The sequence below is a fragment of the Petaurus breviceps genome, unplaced genomic scaffold, assembly GCF_028583685.1.
Source record: "Petaurus breviceps papuanus isolate PSGF00001 unplaced genomic scaffold, PetGlider_PUasm1.0 90654, whole genome shotgun sequence".
In the NCBI taxonomy this organism is placed as follows: Eukaryota; Metazoa; Chordata; class Mammalia; order Diprotodontia; family Petauridae; genus Petaurus; species Petaurus breviceps.
The window spans coordinates 729,367-744,882 of NW_027187301.1; the positions used below are offsets into that span (position 1 = coordinate 729,367).

General features: G+C 35.8%; 1 protein-coding gene across 1 annotated transcript in view; it reads left to right on the forward strand.

Moving 5' to 3' along the window:
* LOC138143702 (protein mono-ADP-ribosyltransferase PARP14-like) overlaps positions 1-15,516 on the forward strand; it is a 76,749-nt gene that overhangs the window by 10,245 nt on the left and 50,988 nt on the right. The window contains exons 2-4 of the mRNA XM_069064927.1: positions 9,792-9,922; positions 12,498-12,531; positions 13,114-13,362. Of these exons, the coding sequence (XP_068921028.1) occupies positions 9,792-9,922; positions 12,498-12,531; positions 13,114-13,362 (414 nt within the window). The remainder of the gene's footprint in view (positions 1-9,791; positions 9,923-12,497; positions 12,532-13,113; positions 13,363-15,516) is intronic.

The following is a 15,516-nucleotide window of genomic DNA, read 5'->3' on the forward strand; positions in this document are numbered from 1 at the left end:
AATCTGGTATAGCTAGTCTACCATCCCTAGCATTTCTTTTCATTAATTCCCTTGATATTCTGAATCTTTTGTTCTTCCAAATGAATTTTGTTACTATTTTTTCTGGCTCTATAAGGATTTTTTTTGTAAACTGATTGGTATGGCACTAAATATATAATTTAATTTAGGAAAAATCATCATTTTTATTATATTAGCTTGACCCAGCCATGAGCAATTGAAGTCTTTCCAACTAGTTAGATCTGACTTGATTTGTGTGAAAAGTGTTTTGTAGTTGTGTTCATATAGGTCTTGGGTTTGTTTTGGCAGGTAGATGTCCAAATATTTTATAATGTCTACAGTAACTTTAAATGGGTTTTATCTTTCTCTCTCTTGCTGTTGGATTTCATTAGAAATATTCAGGAATGCCAAAGATTTATGGGTTTATATTATATCCTGCAACTTTGCCAAATGTATTTATTGTCTCAAGTAGTTTTGCACTTGATCCTCTAAATATATCATCATATCATCTGCAAAGAGTGATAACTTTGTCTCTTCTTTGCCTAATTTGATTCCTTTGATTTCTTTTTCTTCTCTTATTGCTACTGCTAACATTTCTAGTACCAGACTGAATAAGAGGGGTGATAGTGGACATCCTTGTTTCACCCTTGATCTTATTGGAAATGCTTCTAGCTTCTCCCCATTACATATTATACTTGCTGATGGCTTTAAATAGATGCTACCTATTATTTTAAGGAAGGCTCCATTTATTCTTATTCTTTCTAGTTTTTTTTTTAATAGGAATGGATGTTGTATTTTGTCAAAAGCCTTTTCTGCATCTTTTGAGATAATCATGTGGTTTTTTCTAGTTTTATTGTTGATATGATCAATTATACTGATGATTTTCCTAACATTAAAACATCCTTGCATGCCTAGAATAAATCCTACCTGATCAAAGTGTATTATTCTTGTGGTAAGTTGCTGTAGTCTTTTTGCTAATATTTTATTTAAAATTTTTGCATCTATATTCATGAGGGAGATTGGTCTATAATTTTCTTTCTCTGTTTTATCTCTTCCTGATTTAGATATCAGTACCATATTTGCATCATAAAAAGAATTTAGTAGGACTCCTTCTTCACTAATTTTCTTGAATAGTTTGTAGAGTATTGGAATCAATTGTTCTTTAAATGTTTGATAGAATTCACTAGTAAATCCATCTGGCCCTGGAGATTTTTTCAGGGAGGTCACTGATGACTTGTTCGATTTCTTTTTCTGAGATGGGGTTATTTAAGTAATTTACTTCCTCTTCAGTTAATTTGGGCAACCTATATTTTTGTAAATATTCATCCATTTCACTAAGATTGTCAAATTTATGTCCACACAACTGGGCAAAATAACTCCTAATTATTGTTTTAATTTCCTCTTCATTGGTGGTAGGTAGACCCTTTTCAATTTTGATGCTCATAATTTGGTTTTCTTCTTTTTTTATCATATTGACTAAGGGTCTATCAATTTTATTGGTTTTTTCATAAAACCAGCTCTTAGTTTTATTTATTAATTCAATAGTTTTCTTAATTTCAGTTTTATTAATCTCTCCTTTGGTTTTCAGTATTCCTAATTTAGTATTTAATTGGGGATTTTCAATTTGTTTTTTTTTTCTAGCTTTTTCAATTTTATGCCCAATTCATTGTTCTCTCTTTTCTCTAATTTATTCATGTATGCACTCAGGGATATAAAACTTGCCCTAAGAACTGCCTTTGCTGCATCCCACAAATTTTGGTATGTTGTCTCATTATTGTCATTCTCTTGAATGAAGTTACTGATTGTTTCTATAATTTCTTGTTTTTCCCACTCATTCTTTAGGATTAAATAGTTTCCAGTTAGTTTTAGTCTGTCTTTCCATGGCCCTTCATTTCATATGATTTTTATTGCATCATAATCTGAGAATGATGCATTTATTATTTCTGCCTTTCTGTGCTGAATTGTGAGGTTTTTATGTCCTAGTACATGGTCAATTTTTGTATATGTGCCATGTACTGCTGAGAAGAAGGTATATTCCTTCTTATCCCCATTCAGTTTTTTCCAGAGATCTGTCATACCTACCCTCTCTAAAATTCTGTTCACCTCCTTAACTTCTTTCTTGTTTATTTTGAGGTTGGATTTATCAAGCTCAAAGAGGGGGAAATTAAGGTCTCCCACTAGTATAGTTTTGCTATCCATTTCTTACTCTAATTCCCTTACCTTCTCCTCTAGGAATTTGGATGCTATACTACTTGGTGCATATATGTTAAGTAATGATATTGCTTCATTCTTGATGGTTCCTTTTAGCAGGATATAGTTTCCTTCCTTATCTCTTTTAATTAGATCAGTTTTTGCTTTTGTTTTATCTGAGATAAGGATTGCTACCCCTGCTTTTTTTTACTTTATCTGAGGCATGATATTACTCCAGCCTTTTACCTTTACTCTGTGTGTATCCTTCTGTTTCAGATGTGTTTCTTGTAAACAGCATATTGTAGGATTATGATTTTTAATCCATTCTGATATCTGCCTCCGTTTTATGGGAGAGTTCATTCCATTCACATTCACAGTTATTATTATTATTTATTTCTTTCCCTCCATCCTGTTCCATCATCTGTTAATGCTCATATTTTTTCTCCCCTTCTCCTTTCCCCTCCTTAAGAGTTTTCCTTTTGACCACTACCTCCCTCAGTATTCCCTTATCAGTCCCCCTTCTTTCTCCTCCCCTTCCCCCTTACTTCTTCCCTCCCTACTAACCACCCTTCCCCTTCATAGCCCTTTCCTCCTCCTACTGCCTGTAGGATATTTTGATACTTAATGAAGTGTGTTATTTCTTCTTCACACCAAGAGTGACAGGAGCAAATCTCATGCAAAGCTCCTCTCCCTCCAGTCTTTCCCTCTAATATGATACGTTTGCATCTCTTCTCCATAGAGTCCTATGCTTAACTGGTTGTTATTCCCTCCTTGCACCAGAACCAATGAGGGAAAAGCTCATATAATACTCATCCCCCTCCCTTCTTTTCCTCTGCCATATTGTTTTTATGCCTCTTTGTGTGGCATAATTTACCCTTTTCCACTTCATTCATTCCTCTTCTTCCATTGCAGTCCCTTTGTAGCCCTTAATAAGATTTTTTAAATTGTAATTTTGTGTAATTTATACTCATACCCTCTACTTTTCAATAAGCAGTTTGCTCTTATTATATAACAGGGTGTGTGTGTGTGTGTGTGTGTGTGTGTGTGTGTATGTGTGTGTTTTCCTTGTTTACCTTTCTATGTCACTCTTGCGTATCGTAATTGGAGGTTGAATTTTCCATTGAGCTCTGGCTTTTTCATAAGAAAAATCTGGAAATCTGTTATATCGTTAAGTGACCATCTCTTTGCTTGGAAGAACATGCTCAGTTTTGATGGGGAGGTGATCCTTGGTTGTAACCCAAGCTCTTTTGCCTTGTAGAAAATTGAATTCCACTGCCTCCAATCTTTCAGTGTAGAGGCTGCCAAATCCTGTGCAATCCTCACTGTGGTTCCTCAATATTTGAATTGTTTCTTTCTGGCCACTTGAAGTATTTTTTCTTTTAGCTGGTAGTTCTTGAGTTTGGCCACAACATTTCAAGGACTTTTCAATTTGGGATCTTTTTCAGAAGGTGTCCGGTGGATTCTCTTGATTTCTATTTTACCCTCAGGTTCTAGTATCTCAGGGCAATTTTCCTTAATGACCTCTTGCAGAATGTTGTCCAGGCTCATTTTTTCATCATGATTTTCTGGTAGGCCTATGATTCTCAGGTTATCTCTCCTGGATCTGTTTTCCAGGTCAGTTATTTTTCCATTGAGACATTTTACCTCTTTTTCTAATTTTTCATTCTTGTTGTTTTGTTTGACTAATTCTTGGTTCCTCATAGAGTTATTTATTTCAATTTGGTTGATTCTGGTTTTTAGCAAATCATTTTCCTTGGTTAGTTTTTGGAGTTCCTTTTCCATATCATACACTTTTCTTTTTAAGGAGCTGTTTTATTCATTATAATGTTTTTCTAATTATGCAATTTTGATTTTAAAAGAATTATTCATTTTGTCTTCTATCTCTCTCATTTAGTTTTCAAAGTTCCTTTTTAGCTCATCTAGGAGAACTTTCTGTGCTTGGGGCCCATTCCCTGTTGATGTTTCAGCTGTGAGTGTGGAATCCACATTGTCTCCCTCTGAGTTTGGTTCCTCCCTCTGAGGATAGTAGAACTCCAGAGTCTTTGTAGTCTGCTTTCTACCCATTTTGAGGCAGGGCCCTAGCCATGCCCTTCTTCTAGGGTTCCCAAGCCTTTACTGTTGAGGGTTTCACCCTGGGGCAATAGTTACATGTTTTCAGGGTCTGGGGTGTGGCAGGGTTGGAGCAGGCTGTGTTCACTCTGCCATTCTGGTCCTTGGAGGTCCTGATAGGGGCTTTTAAAAACATTTCTGGGCTATGGAGTGGTAGTGCTAGGAGTATTTGCTATCCTGGACAGGGGCCCTGGATTTGGTTCTTACCTTGTTCTTTCCAGTCCCAGCCCTTTGGTGAAGGGCCTGGTAGTGGCCCTTGTGGTTGGTGGGATGACTTGCCCTGCTTGTTGGTCAGGCCTCCTCCTGGCCTGCCCCTGCATGCATCACTGTTACTTCTTTGCCTGCCCCTGTGGGCAGCCCAAACTTTCTTTTAAAGAAAGAAAAATCATCCATTTGATAAGTCAGGTTACTGAAAAAGGAGGACATTGGAAGGGTGAAGTTAATGGTAAAGGAGTATTTCTTTTCAAAATTTTATTTTAGGGCTGGCTAGGTGGCACAGCGAATAGAGCACTGGTCTTAGAATTGGGAGGACCTGAGTTCAGATCCAGCCTCAGACACCTAATACTTACTAGCCATGTGAGCTTGGGCAAGTCACTTAAGCCCAATTGCCCTGCCTTCCCCTCTCCAAAATAGAAAAAAAATTTATTTTAGTTACAAACACCAAAACACAAATACAGAATAGAGAAAAGAAAGAAAAACATATCATAAACTTAAATATTGGAACTTAAATACAAAGTTAGGAAGAAAAAAGGCACGTCATGTGCACAGCAGAACTTGAGAGGATTCAAAATATGTAACAATAAATTTTCATTTCAAGAAAGTCTATATGATAAATAAAACTTGAGTTGAGAATTGCCCATTTTTTCTTGGGTTCCTTCTGAATTTTCTCTTCTAATCTGATGTGCACTTTTTTACTTTGTTCTTTTTTTCCCTCCCCCAAACCCTCCATCAGAAGGTGACAACAAAGTTTAGATATGTTTCTCTATAGTTATAAATATATACATAGCATATTATTGTGCTATAAGAAATGATGAACAAGCTCATATCAGAAAAACCTAGAAAGTCTTACATGAACTGCTGCTTAGTGAAGTGAGCAGAACCAGGAGAGCATTGTACAAACAACATTGTGCAATAATCTATTATGATAGACTTAGCTGTCTTCAAAAATACCAATGATCTGAGGTAATTCCAAAAAAAATCATGATGGAAAATGCAATCAGCATTCAGAGAAAGAACTATGGAGTCAGATATTCACACTAAAGTATCCTGTTTTCATTTTTCTTTTTTTATTTTCATGGTTTTTCCTTTTTGTTCTGTTTTTTCTTTCATAATGTGACTAATGTAGAAAATGTTTAACATGATTGCACATGTATAAACTTTATCAGATTGTCATCTTGGAGAAGTATGAGGGAAGGGAGGGAGAAAAATTAAGAACTCTAAATCTTACAAAAATAAATATTGAAAACTATCTTTACATGTAATTGGAAAAATTAAAATATTGTTGTTGTTTTTTTAAAGAAGTCATGGCAAACCCAGAGAGAGCAAATTCAGTACAATGGGGGGTAGGAAGCCATATTATGGGGTTGCTAGGTGGTGCAGTGAATAGAGCACTGGCCCTGGAGTCAGGAGGACCTGAGTTCAAATCCAACCTCAGACATTTAACACTTACTAGCCCTATGACCTTAGGCAAGTCACTTATTCCCTGTTGCTCTGCCTTTCCCCTTCCAAAATCAAACAAACAAATAAAACCAGGAAGTTATATTGAAAAGTGAGTGTATAAAAAGATGGAGACTAGAGATAGCCTACTCAAGCAAAAGTTTAACAGTTAAAAGGAGAGATAGAGGATAATCATTTGAATAGATAATAGAATCAAGGTGAAAGTTTTCTGTTTATTTCTTTCTTGCAGCATAGGGCAAAATAGCATATTTATTGACAAAGGAAAACAAGGCAACATATAGGGAGAAACTGAAGATGAAGGACAAAGTCAAAGTGTTGAATGGAACAAGGTTGAAAGGAGATTGGAGGGATCAGGAGGTCCTGTTTACAATGTGAGACCAAAGGTGAAAGAAGGAGAGAGAGGGAGAATTCATAGACATTTCAAGGTGGAGCTGAGGAATGAAGAAGATTAGAGAGGGAGTGGGAATCAAGATAGAGCTGAGGGTTGGTTCCAGAAAAGGAAAGATTGGACATAGTCTTTGTGAGAAGCATATTGGAAAGCTAATAAGAGAATGGAAAAACTATTTGACCTGCAACTATGAAGGTCTAATTTTAATTTAAAAAAAATATGCTATTAACAAACACTAAAACTAACATTTCCATATGCATGGTAGAACAGAAAAGAGATTGTGCATGAAATTTAACATGTAACTTTCAAACCTATTCTGCTTGTCTGTGATTCCTTCTGGATTTCCTTCAATAATTCTCTTTTATTTCTTTTTCTTTTTTTCTTTTTTGGCTCACAACTTTCTCCAAACTGAAAGGAAAAAAAAAAACCTTTGTAACAGATAGGCATGTTCAAGAAAAATGAATTCCTGCATTCTTCTTGCCTGAAAAATAAATTTTTTTCATCTTGAAACTTGAGTCCTTCATCTCTCTCATGGGGTGGCCCTCTGGAATCATGATTGGTCATTGTATTGATTAATATTCTTAACTCTTTCAGAGTTGTTTTTCCTTATAATGTTATTGTATAAATTATTATGTTATATATTATTATGTTACATCACATTACGTTACATTGTATATTATATTACATTATGTTACATTACTTTACATTATGTTACATTGTATATTACATTATATTATGTTATGTTATATTATATCATATCATATTAATTATATTACCTAATTCTATTCCATTCTCTGTCAGTACTTATAAGTTTTCCCAGTTTTATCTGAAACTATTTTATCATTACTCTTTCTTGATGTCTCATGGAACCATCACTTCTCAGTTGACCAATTCTAATTTTAAAGAAATTATTTTCTTCACTGAGTTTTGAACCTATTTTTTCATTTGGCTAACTCTCTCTCTCTCGAAGTGTTATTTTCTTCATTATTTTTTGTACTTCTTTTACCAAGTTATCATTCCTGTATTGCTCTCATTTCTTTTCTCGGTTTTTCCTACTTCTCATTGTATTTATGTTTAAACTCAAGAATTCTTGTTTAGCTTGTGTACAATTCACATTTTTCTTTAAGGCTTTGCTTATAGGTATTTTGACATCATTGTCTTCTTCTGAGTTTCTGACTTGGTCTTCCTTGTCACCATAATGGGTTTTTTTGGTTGGGCTCTTTTCTTGTTGTTTGCTTTTTTTCCCAGTCTATTTCTTGAGTTTGAATTTGATATTACAATTGGGCTCTGTTCACAGTGTGGAGGGGTCAGGGCACTATCCCAATCTTCAGGCTTTTTTATTTTGCTATTTTTAGAATTCATATTGGAGTGTGGGAGGTTTTGGTGCTTCCAAAGTGGTGTAATTCAGGAAGAGATGTACTCACTTCTTTCTTGCACCTGAAAGCCATACTGTTCCTCAGTGCCCTTGAGATAGCATGTGCTGCTCTCCTCCTTGGAACTGTGACCCAGAAGTGGGTATAGGCAATGGAGTTGCTAAAAAGAACCCTATCTTAAACATAATGCTAGCAATCTTTCTGACCAGTGTCCTGATCCCCTGATAGAGTTCCCAAAATTTCTGGTGTTGCTGCCATGTAGACTCTAGGTCAGCCTCCACTCTAACATCATAGACCTCTTCTTACCTCCTAAGTTGTCTTGGGCTGAAGTTTTCTCACCCCGAACTTTTATTGGTTCTACCACTCTCAAATTTGGTTTGACTTGTTGTTTTAAAGTTTTTTGGAGGGAAATGTTAGGAGAATTTAGCTGCTTTCTCTACTCCACCATCTTGGCTCTGCTCCCTGAAAGTCTCACTTAGTTCCCTTTCATCATTTTCGACAGTACAATATTATGCTATCACATACATATGTATATATATATATATATATATATATATATATATATATATATATATATATACACACACACCTACACACACATGATTTGTTCAACCTTTTCCCCAGTTGATGTATATCTTCATAGTTTCCAGTTCTTTGTCACAAAAAAGATCTGCTATAAATATTTTTTTGTGTATAATGGCTCTTTTCTTCTTTTTTTGGTATCTTTGTTGTGTAGGGTTAGTTGTGTTGCTGGGTCAAAGATGCACAGTTTAGTGATTTTAGAAACATAATTTTATATTGCTTTCCAGAATAACTGAACCAATTCACAGTACCACCAATACTGTCAATATGTCTGTTTTCTCACATCAGCTCCAACATTTGTCATTTTTTCTTTTTGTCAACTTTGCCAACCTTATGGGTACATAGTAGAACCTTGATGTTATTTTAACTTGAATTTCTTTGTAAAGTAATGGATTCGGGTTGTCTTCACTTATCTCTTCTTTGGGGCCAACATGAACCTTTGAAATTCAATTATGTAGAGCTACTCTTTCTTCTTGAGAATCTAATAAATTCAACATGTAACTTTCAAATCTGTTCATCTTGTCTGATACCTTCTGTTTGCTACATTCATTTTCAGTTTTTTGTGATGGTTGTTCTTTGCACTTTATTTTTCTGTAGTCATTGTGTATCTTTTCTTTCTTGGCTCTGCTTATTTCACTTGGCCTCAATTCATGTGCTTCTCTGTATTCCTCACATTTGTCATTTCTTATAGCATAGTAATATTCCATTAATTCATATACCACAATTTGTTTGCTCTTTCCCCAACAGGCATCCATTTTATTTTCAGGTCTTTACTGCCACAAAAAGTACCACTGTAAAAATTTTGGTATATATGGAGACTTACATTTTTATCAGTGACTTGCTTGAACATGCTGTCCTAATCAGGAAGACCTGAATTTAAAAGCAGATTCACATGTTTGTTAACTGCGTGACCTTGGCCAATCACTCAATCTCTGTTTGCCTCTGTTTTCTCATTTGTAAAATGGGGATGATAATGTCACCTAACTCCTAGGATTATTATGAGGATCAAATGATGTAATAATTGTAAAGTGCTTAGCACTCTGCCTGTCATATAGTAACTACTAAATGTATGCTGGTTATAATCATTATTACTTTGTGAGTATATGCCTAAGTAGAACCCCAAAGTTTAAAAGTATGGACATTTTAGTATGTCATTTCCTTTGTAATAATGACCAAGTTCAATGTTGAGAAAAGTTGAGAAATTGTACCTCCTTCCTTTCTTTACAGAGCACAGTGGGTATAGAATATTGTGGATATCATGAGACACTGTTGATTTTATCAAACAGCTTTTTCCCCTCTTCATTTTTCATTCATTGTTACTAGGCATGTTTCACTGGACAAGGGAAGGGGAATGATATTTGGAAATATAGCTGATAGCAAAGCAAAAGATAGCAACAAAACAGGGTTTAAAACCAGTACATTTGTCCTTTTAAAGATCACCATGTCATAATCTTGGTTTCACTGATATTTTTCAGCCGGGCAACGAGTCCTGGAGAGAAAGAACCATGAGTTAGAATTACCAGGAGGAGAAAAGTTGAAGCTCACTGTCAGACTGCCTACAGCAAAGAATGTGGATGAAGGCAATGAAGAAGAAACCCCAACAGAAGTAAATATATCTTACATATGATCAAAAAGGAAACAGCATATTTTTTTTTTCAGGCATTTGGGCAGGGATTCACTACTTGGAAGTACAAGAAAGAAATGAAAGGGAAAAGTGAGAATTCTTGACCATGTCAAAAAAAGCAAGTGCTTAAAGGGGTTAAGAAGCTAGAATAATGTCATGGAGGGAACATTCCTGGGTCTTTCTCAGCCCCCTAGAATCCCTGTCTTCCTTCAAGGTATAGCTCAGGTGCCACCTCATAGACAAGAGTTTTCCCAATTCCCACCCTCCTCCTCCCAAGTATTAGATATCCTTACCTCTTAAAATCACTTTGTTTTATTTAGCATACATTTTATATTTACTTATTCTTCTTTTATACTCCCAACAGAATATAAGTTTAATTGTAGGAACATTTTCTTCTTTACATACCAAGTACCTAGCTACTTTACACAAAATAGCTTCCTAATACATGCTTGTTGAAATGAAGGAACACCAAATGTGATAAAAAATACTTAGGGGAAGGGAAAAAGCAATGAATATTATAATTTTCAAACTTAGAACATGTATGGAGAACTTCCTGTGGGGAATTTAGTTGAATTCAATTCAATTTTTTAAATGACACTTTTATTTTTCAATTAACAAGCATTTATTTTTCTCTTCCTTCTCTTACCCATTAAAAAAGGAAAACAGAACCCTTGCAAAAATATTCATAAAAAATAAAACAAATTTCCATGTCAGTCAAGATGGCTGAGCAAAGAAGGAAGCACAGCATAGTCAGTAAGACTTGAGTTCACATCCAACCTGATACTTGCTAACTGTCAATCCACTGAATCTCTTTGAATTTTTGACTTTAATATTCCTGAGACTTTTACTTTTAGGTTTTCTTCAAGAAAATATGGGTGGATTTTTTCTATCTTTTTTTTAATATATTTCTGGTTCTATAGATTGGGGTAGTTTTCATATAAATGAATTTTCTTGAGAAATGATGTCCAGACATTTTATTTTTATCATTATTTTGGGAGATCAAAGATTCTAAAATTATTTCTCCTTGACCTGTTCTCCAATTCCATTTTTTTATGTCAGGCATCATAACTTTTCTATTTTTTCAGTGTTTTGATTTTGTTCTAATCTAGCTGTCTTATGTCTATATTGCCTTCTATTTTATCTATTCTGTGTTTCATAATAATAAGAGGTAACATTTACTTAGCACTTTATATGCCAGAGACTGTGCTAAAACATTTTATAAATAATTATCTCATTTAATCCTCATAACAATCCTAGGAGGTAGAGGTTATTATTATCCCCATTTTACATGTAGGGAAATTGAGGCAAACAGACGTAAAGTGACTCATCTATCTAGAAAGTGTCTGAGTTCATATTTGAACTCAGGGCTTTCAAATTCCAGGTCCAGCTCTCTGTCCACTGTGCCACCAACTGTTATGTAGAGAAGACTTACTACTTTCTCTACCAATTCTTTCTTTCAGAGCTTTAAAAACATTTTAAAATTGTCTCTTGCTTCATTTCTATTAGGTATTTATGAAGTTAGTCTTTGTGAAGAATTCATTTTTTTTTTCATTTGAGTCTCTGCTGGTGGTTGTTTAAAAGCTACTCTCTCCTTTTGGGAGGAAATCCTTAGATTTTCAATAATTTTTATACTGGCTATTTTTAATATTTGATTTTCTCATCTTGCCAGCTCTAATTCCTGAATGAGAGCTTACTACCAGTTTCATCCCATTGTTAGAGTTTTGGGTCATGTGATCTGTTCTGCATAGTCTATCTCTAGGTCACCTGGGTTTTTATATTGACTCCCACTTCCTGGAGGCTGACCCTCTCCCCAACCCCTCCCTGGATCTTTGAGATTCAGAGCATTGAATATTTAAGGTCATTTCTGGCACCTCAGATCAGGACATTTCCAGGCATTTTGGGGGAGCCCTTACTCATCTCTGGTCTCAAAACTTTGTAGGCTGTGCATGCCTCAGGTCCATCACTGGGCACAGAGGCTTTGCTGGAGCTCACTTTTCTTATTGCTTTTGGATATTAGGTGACCTAATATGCAGCTCTGGTGAGGAAGTAGTCATTTAATGTAGTTTTTATTGGATCTTTTTAAAAAAAATCATTACTCAGTCTCTTGAGACCTTAACTAGGTTGTCTAAGTATTTCAATGAGTCACCTTGGCAGGAAGCCTCACCTAGAGTATGGGGGACCATGTCCTGCCCACACCTCTCCTGTACTTCTCCAGATAGTACCTACTCCTGTTTCCTTCACTCAGGCTAGTAGCCTCTGTTTCCTTCCCTTCCCTTCTGATAACTTTTCAAATAATACTCATCAGTTTCTCAAACTCTCTCTTTAAATATGGCCTCCAGAAGTGAACATAGTACTCCAGGTTTAAGGTGAGCAGTGAATAGGTACAGTGTGATTTATGTCTAACTTGCATTATAAATTTGTTGATGTTAGGTAACTACAGATGTGAGTGTATTTATTTCACGCAGGTAATTCTAGTCTGATCCCAGACATGTTTTCTCAGTGTCAAGGAATACTCCTTAATGCTTATTGGTTTTTTGTTTTTGTTTTTGGCCTTTAGGAATTCAAGATCAAAGACAGAGCCCAAGAACAAGGTAAAGGTTCATCCTAAATTAATCTGATGTACCTACAGGAAGTAAATTGTTTTTCCTCATTAAATGTCAGCATTTCTTTACTTGATTTTCAGAAGTCTTATACATGAATGTTTTAGGATTACAAGGCAAGAATGGTAAGAACCAGCAAATGAATCTGAATGTGTTCATTTCAATCCAACTGGCTAGTTCATCATTACACATTAAAACATCCTTCCTCCCAACTATGTTTCTCTTTCTTTCCCTGAGAAGATCTGGATGTTGTTTTTGTTTTGTTTTCTCCTTTTCAGAAATTATCTATGGTCCATTATTCTGGCTTTTTAATCAACTTTCTCCCCCTAGTGGGCAGAAGGGAAAACTTCATTGATTGGAAATTGATCATTTAACACAAAGTTTTTGTCTGAGGGACTGTTGGATTTTCGGGGCAAGTTCATTGCTATTTTTAATTATAAAGGACATCTGTTTTTAGCTGATTTACTTAAAATATTAGAGTGTAATGTAAAGAGGGACATGCAATATGACCTCTCAATCTGGCAAGACTGCTTGTGCTCACCATTATGGATGTGTTTGTTTCCTTAAAACTAGATATATCAGAATATTGGGACACAAAATTTCCATTGGACAGAAGACTGAATGATACAGAGAATGTGTTCAAAGGCTCTGAAAATGTTCCCTCTTTGGTTGCACTCAAAAATCTCCAAGATCTGGAGAATGAGTATTTCCTAGTTTTGCTGGTGGAGAACATTAGTGGTTTGTCAAGTACTGAAGGAGATTTTGAAGTAGAAGTCATACCAGAAGCACAAACTGCTGTGTTTACCTTTCTGAAACACATTGGTAAGACTGAGTAAAAATCAGAAAATATTTATCTGCAAATAGTGTCTGTATCATACCTTAAAATTTTATTTAGCAAAGAAGTGAGCCATCCTTGAAATGCCCTTTCTGGTCATTTTCAGTACTCTTTCTGTCACTCAATAAGAGAACTCTTTGAAGACTTAGATAGTTAGGTGGTAATAGTAGATATAATTCTGCATTTGGACTCAGGAAGACCTGAATTCAAATCCTATCTGAGATACTAGTTTTGGGATCGTCAGCACATCACTTAATATCTTTGTGACTTAGTTTCTTCATCTATAAAATGTGGGGATTGGACTTTATGGCCTCAAAGATCTGTTCCAATTCTTTATCTACTGTCCTAAAAATGTTATTGCATTTATCAACAAGGTAGAAAGGTAAATTGTTTTGACTCCAAAATTCTGGTGTGTTTTAATAGGAAATAGGACTTTATCATTATGAGCTCTATGTGTATGTGTGGAATGAGAGTAGCTGACATTTATATAATATCTGAAGATTTGAAAAGAACTTTATTTACATCAGCTCACTTGAACCTCACACTGTGAAGAAAATTCTGCATTTATTTTCATTCCCATTTTACAGATGAGGAAAGTGAGGTTTTCAAAGAGTAAGTTGACCAGGGTCAAACAGCTAATGTCTGAGGACCTATTTGGACATATACCTTGAGTCCAGGTCTATCATTCTACTTACTTTACCACAATGTAAGTATAAAGTTCTGCCAAAGTGCAATGAAGGTGAAAGAAACAATTTTTATTGCTTTTTTTGGGGGGAGGGCAATTGGGGTTAAGTGACTCACCCAAGGTCACATGGCTAGTCTTTGTGTTAAGTGTCTGAGGACAGATTTGAACTCAGGTCCTCCTGACTCCGGGGCCAGTAATGTATGCACTGCGCCACCTAGCTGCCCCAGAAACCACTTTTAGAAGCATGAAAAGCTTTATGGAGAAAGTGATCCTTGAGCCCAGAACCTGAGGATCCCATCCATTGTGAAACTAGTTTGAGGCAGAAAAATCAAATGTAAATTAGTGAGCTCTCTAAATTGGAGAGCTCTAGTATAGATAGCAAGGGGGAGCTAGGTGGTACAGTGGATAAAGTGCCAGGCCTGCAACCAGGAAGACTTATCTTTCTGAGCTCAACTCTGACCTCAGACACTTATGAGCTTCATGTCCTTGGACAAGTCACTTAAGTTGGCTTGCCTCAGTTTTCTCATCTGTTTAAAAAATAAACTAGAGAAGGAAATGTCAAACCACTCCAGTATCAGCCTCCCCCTAAAAAGAAAACAAAATGGGGATACAAAGAGGCCAACATAATTGAAATGATTGAAAAACAACAACAAAGCAAAATTATTTGGTTTGTTTCCCCCTTTGAGCTCCACTTTTCTCAGTTTATCTTTATAGTTTTAGCTCCTCGATTCACTTTGCATACTACAATTTCTAGCCAAAGCAGACTATTCTTTGTTCCTGGTCTCATGCCAACCACTTCTACCTCAGTATTTCTGGTCTGGTCATTCTCATCTTGGCATGGATACTTTCCTTCCAGCTTTATTTTTTGAACTCTCTCCCTTTCCTTAAGACCCAGCTCAGGGGCTACTTTCTTTTTTTGCTTTTTGGAGGGCAATATGGGTTAAGTGACTTGCCCAAGGTCACGTGGCTAGTTTTTGTGTTAATTGTTGGAGGCCAGATTTGAACTCAGGTCCTCCTGACTCCAGGGCCATTGCTCTACTCACTGCACCACCTAGCTGCCCCCCTCAGGGGATATGTTCTCCATGAAGCTTTGCCTGACTCACTCAGCTGAAAAGCTTCTCTTCCTCTTAATGGCACCTTCCTCTCCTCTCATGGCACCTGCCCCACTTTATTACTGTATAGTTACTTATGTAGTATCTAGTTGTATATTTATATTTATATTTACATAGTAGTATATTTCCCTGACTTGAAATCAGCATCTATGTCCTTTCTATCATGCTATGCTTCTAGCACCCAGCACAGTACTACACAATAGTGACTATTGTTTTTTACATTTGTTGAATTGAATAGTAATTGTTAATTAACATTCAAGAAATAGTCATGGTTGAACTGGATAGTAAGTGTTAGAGGGTCAGTGGGTGATCTCTGTCAGATGAATTCCACTCTGCTTAACCAG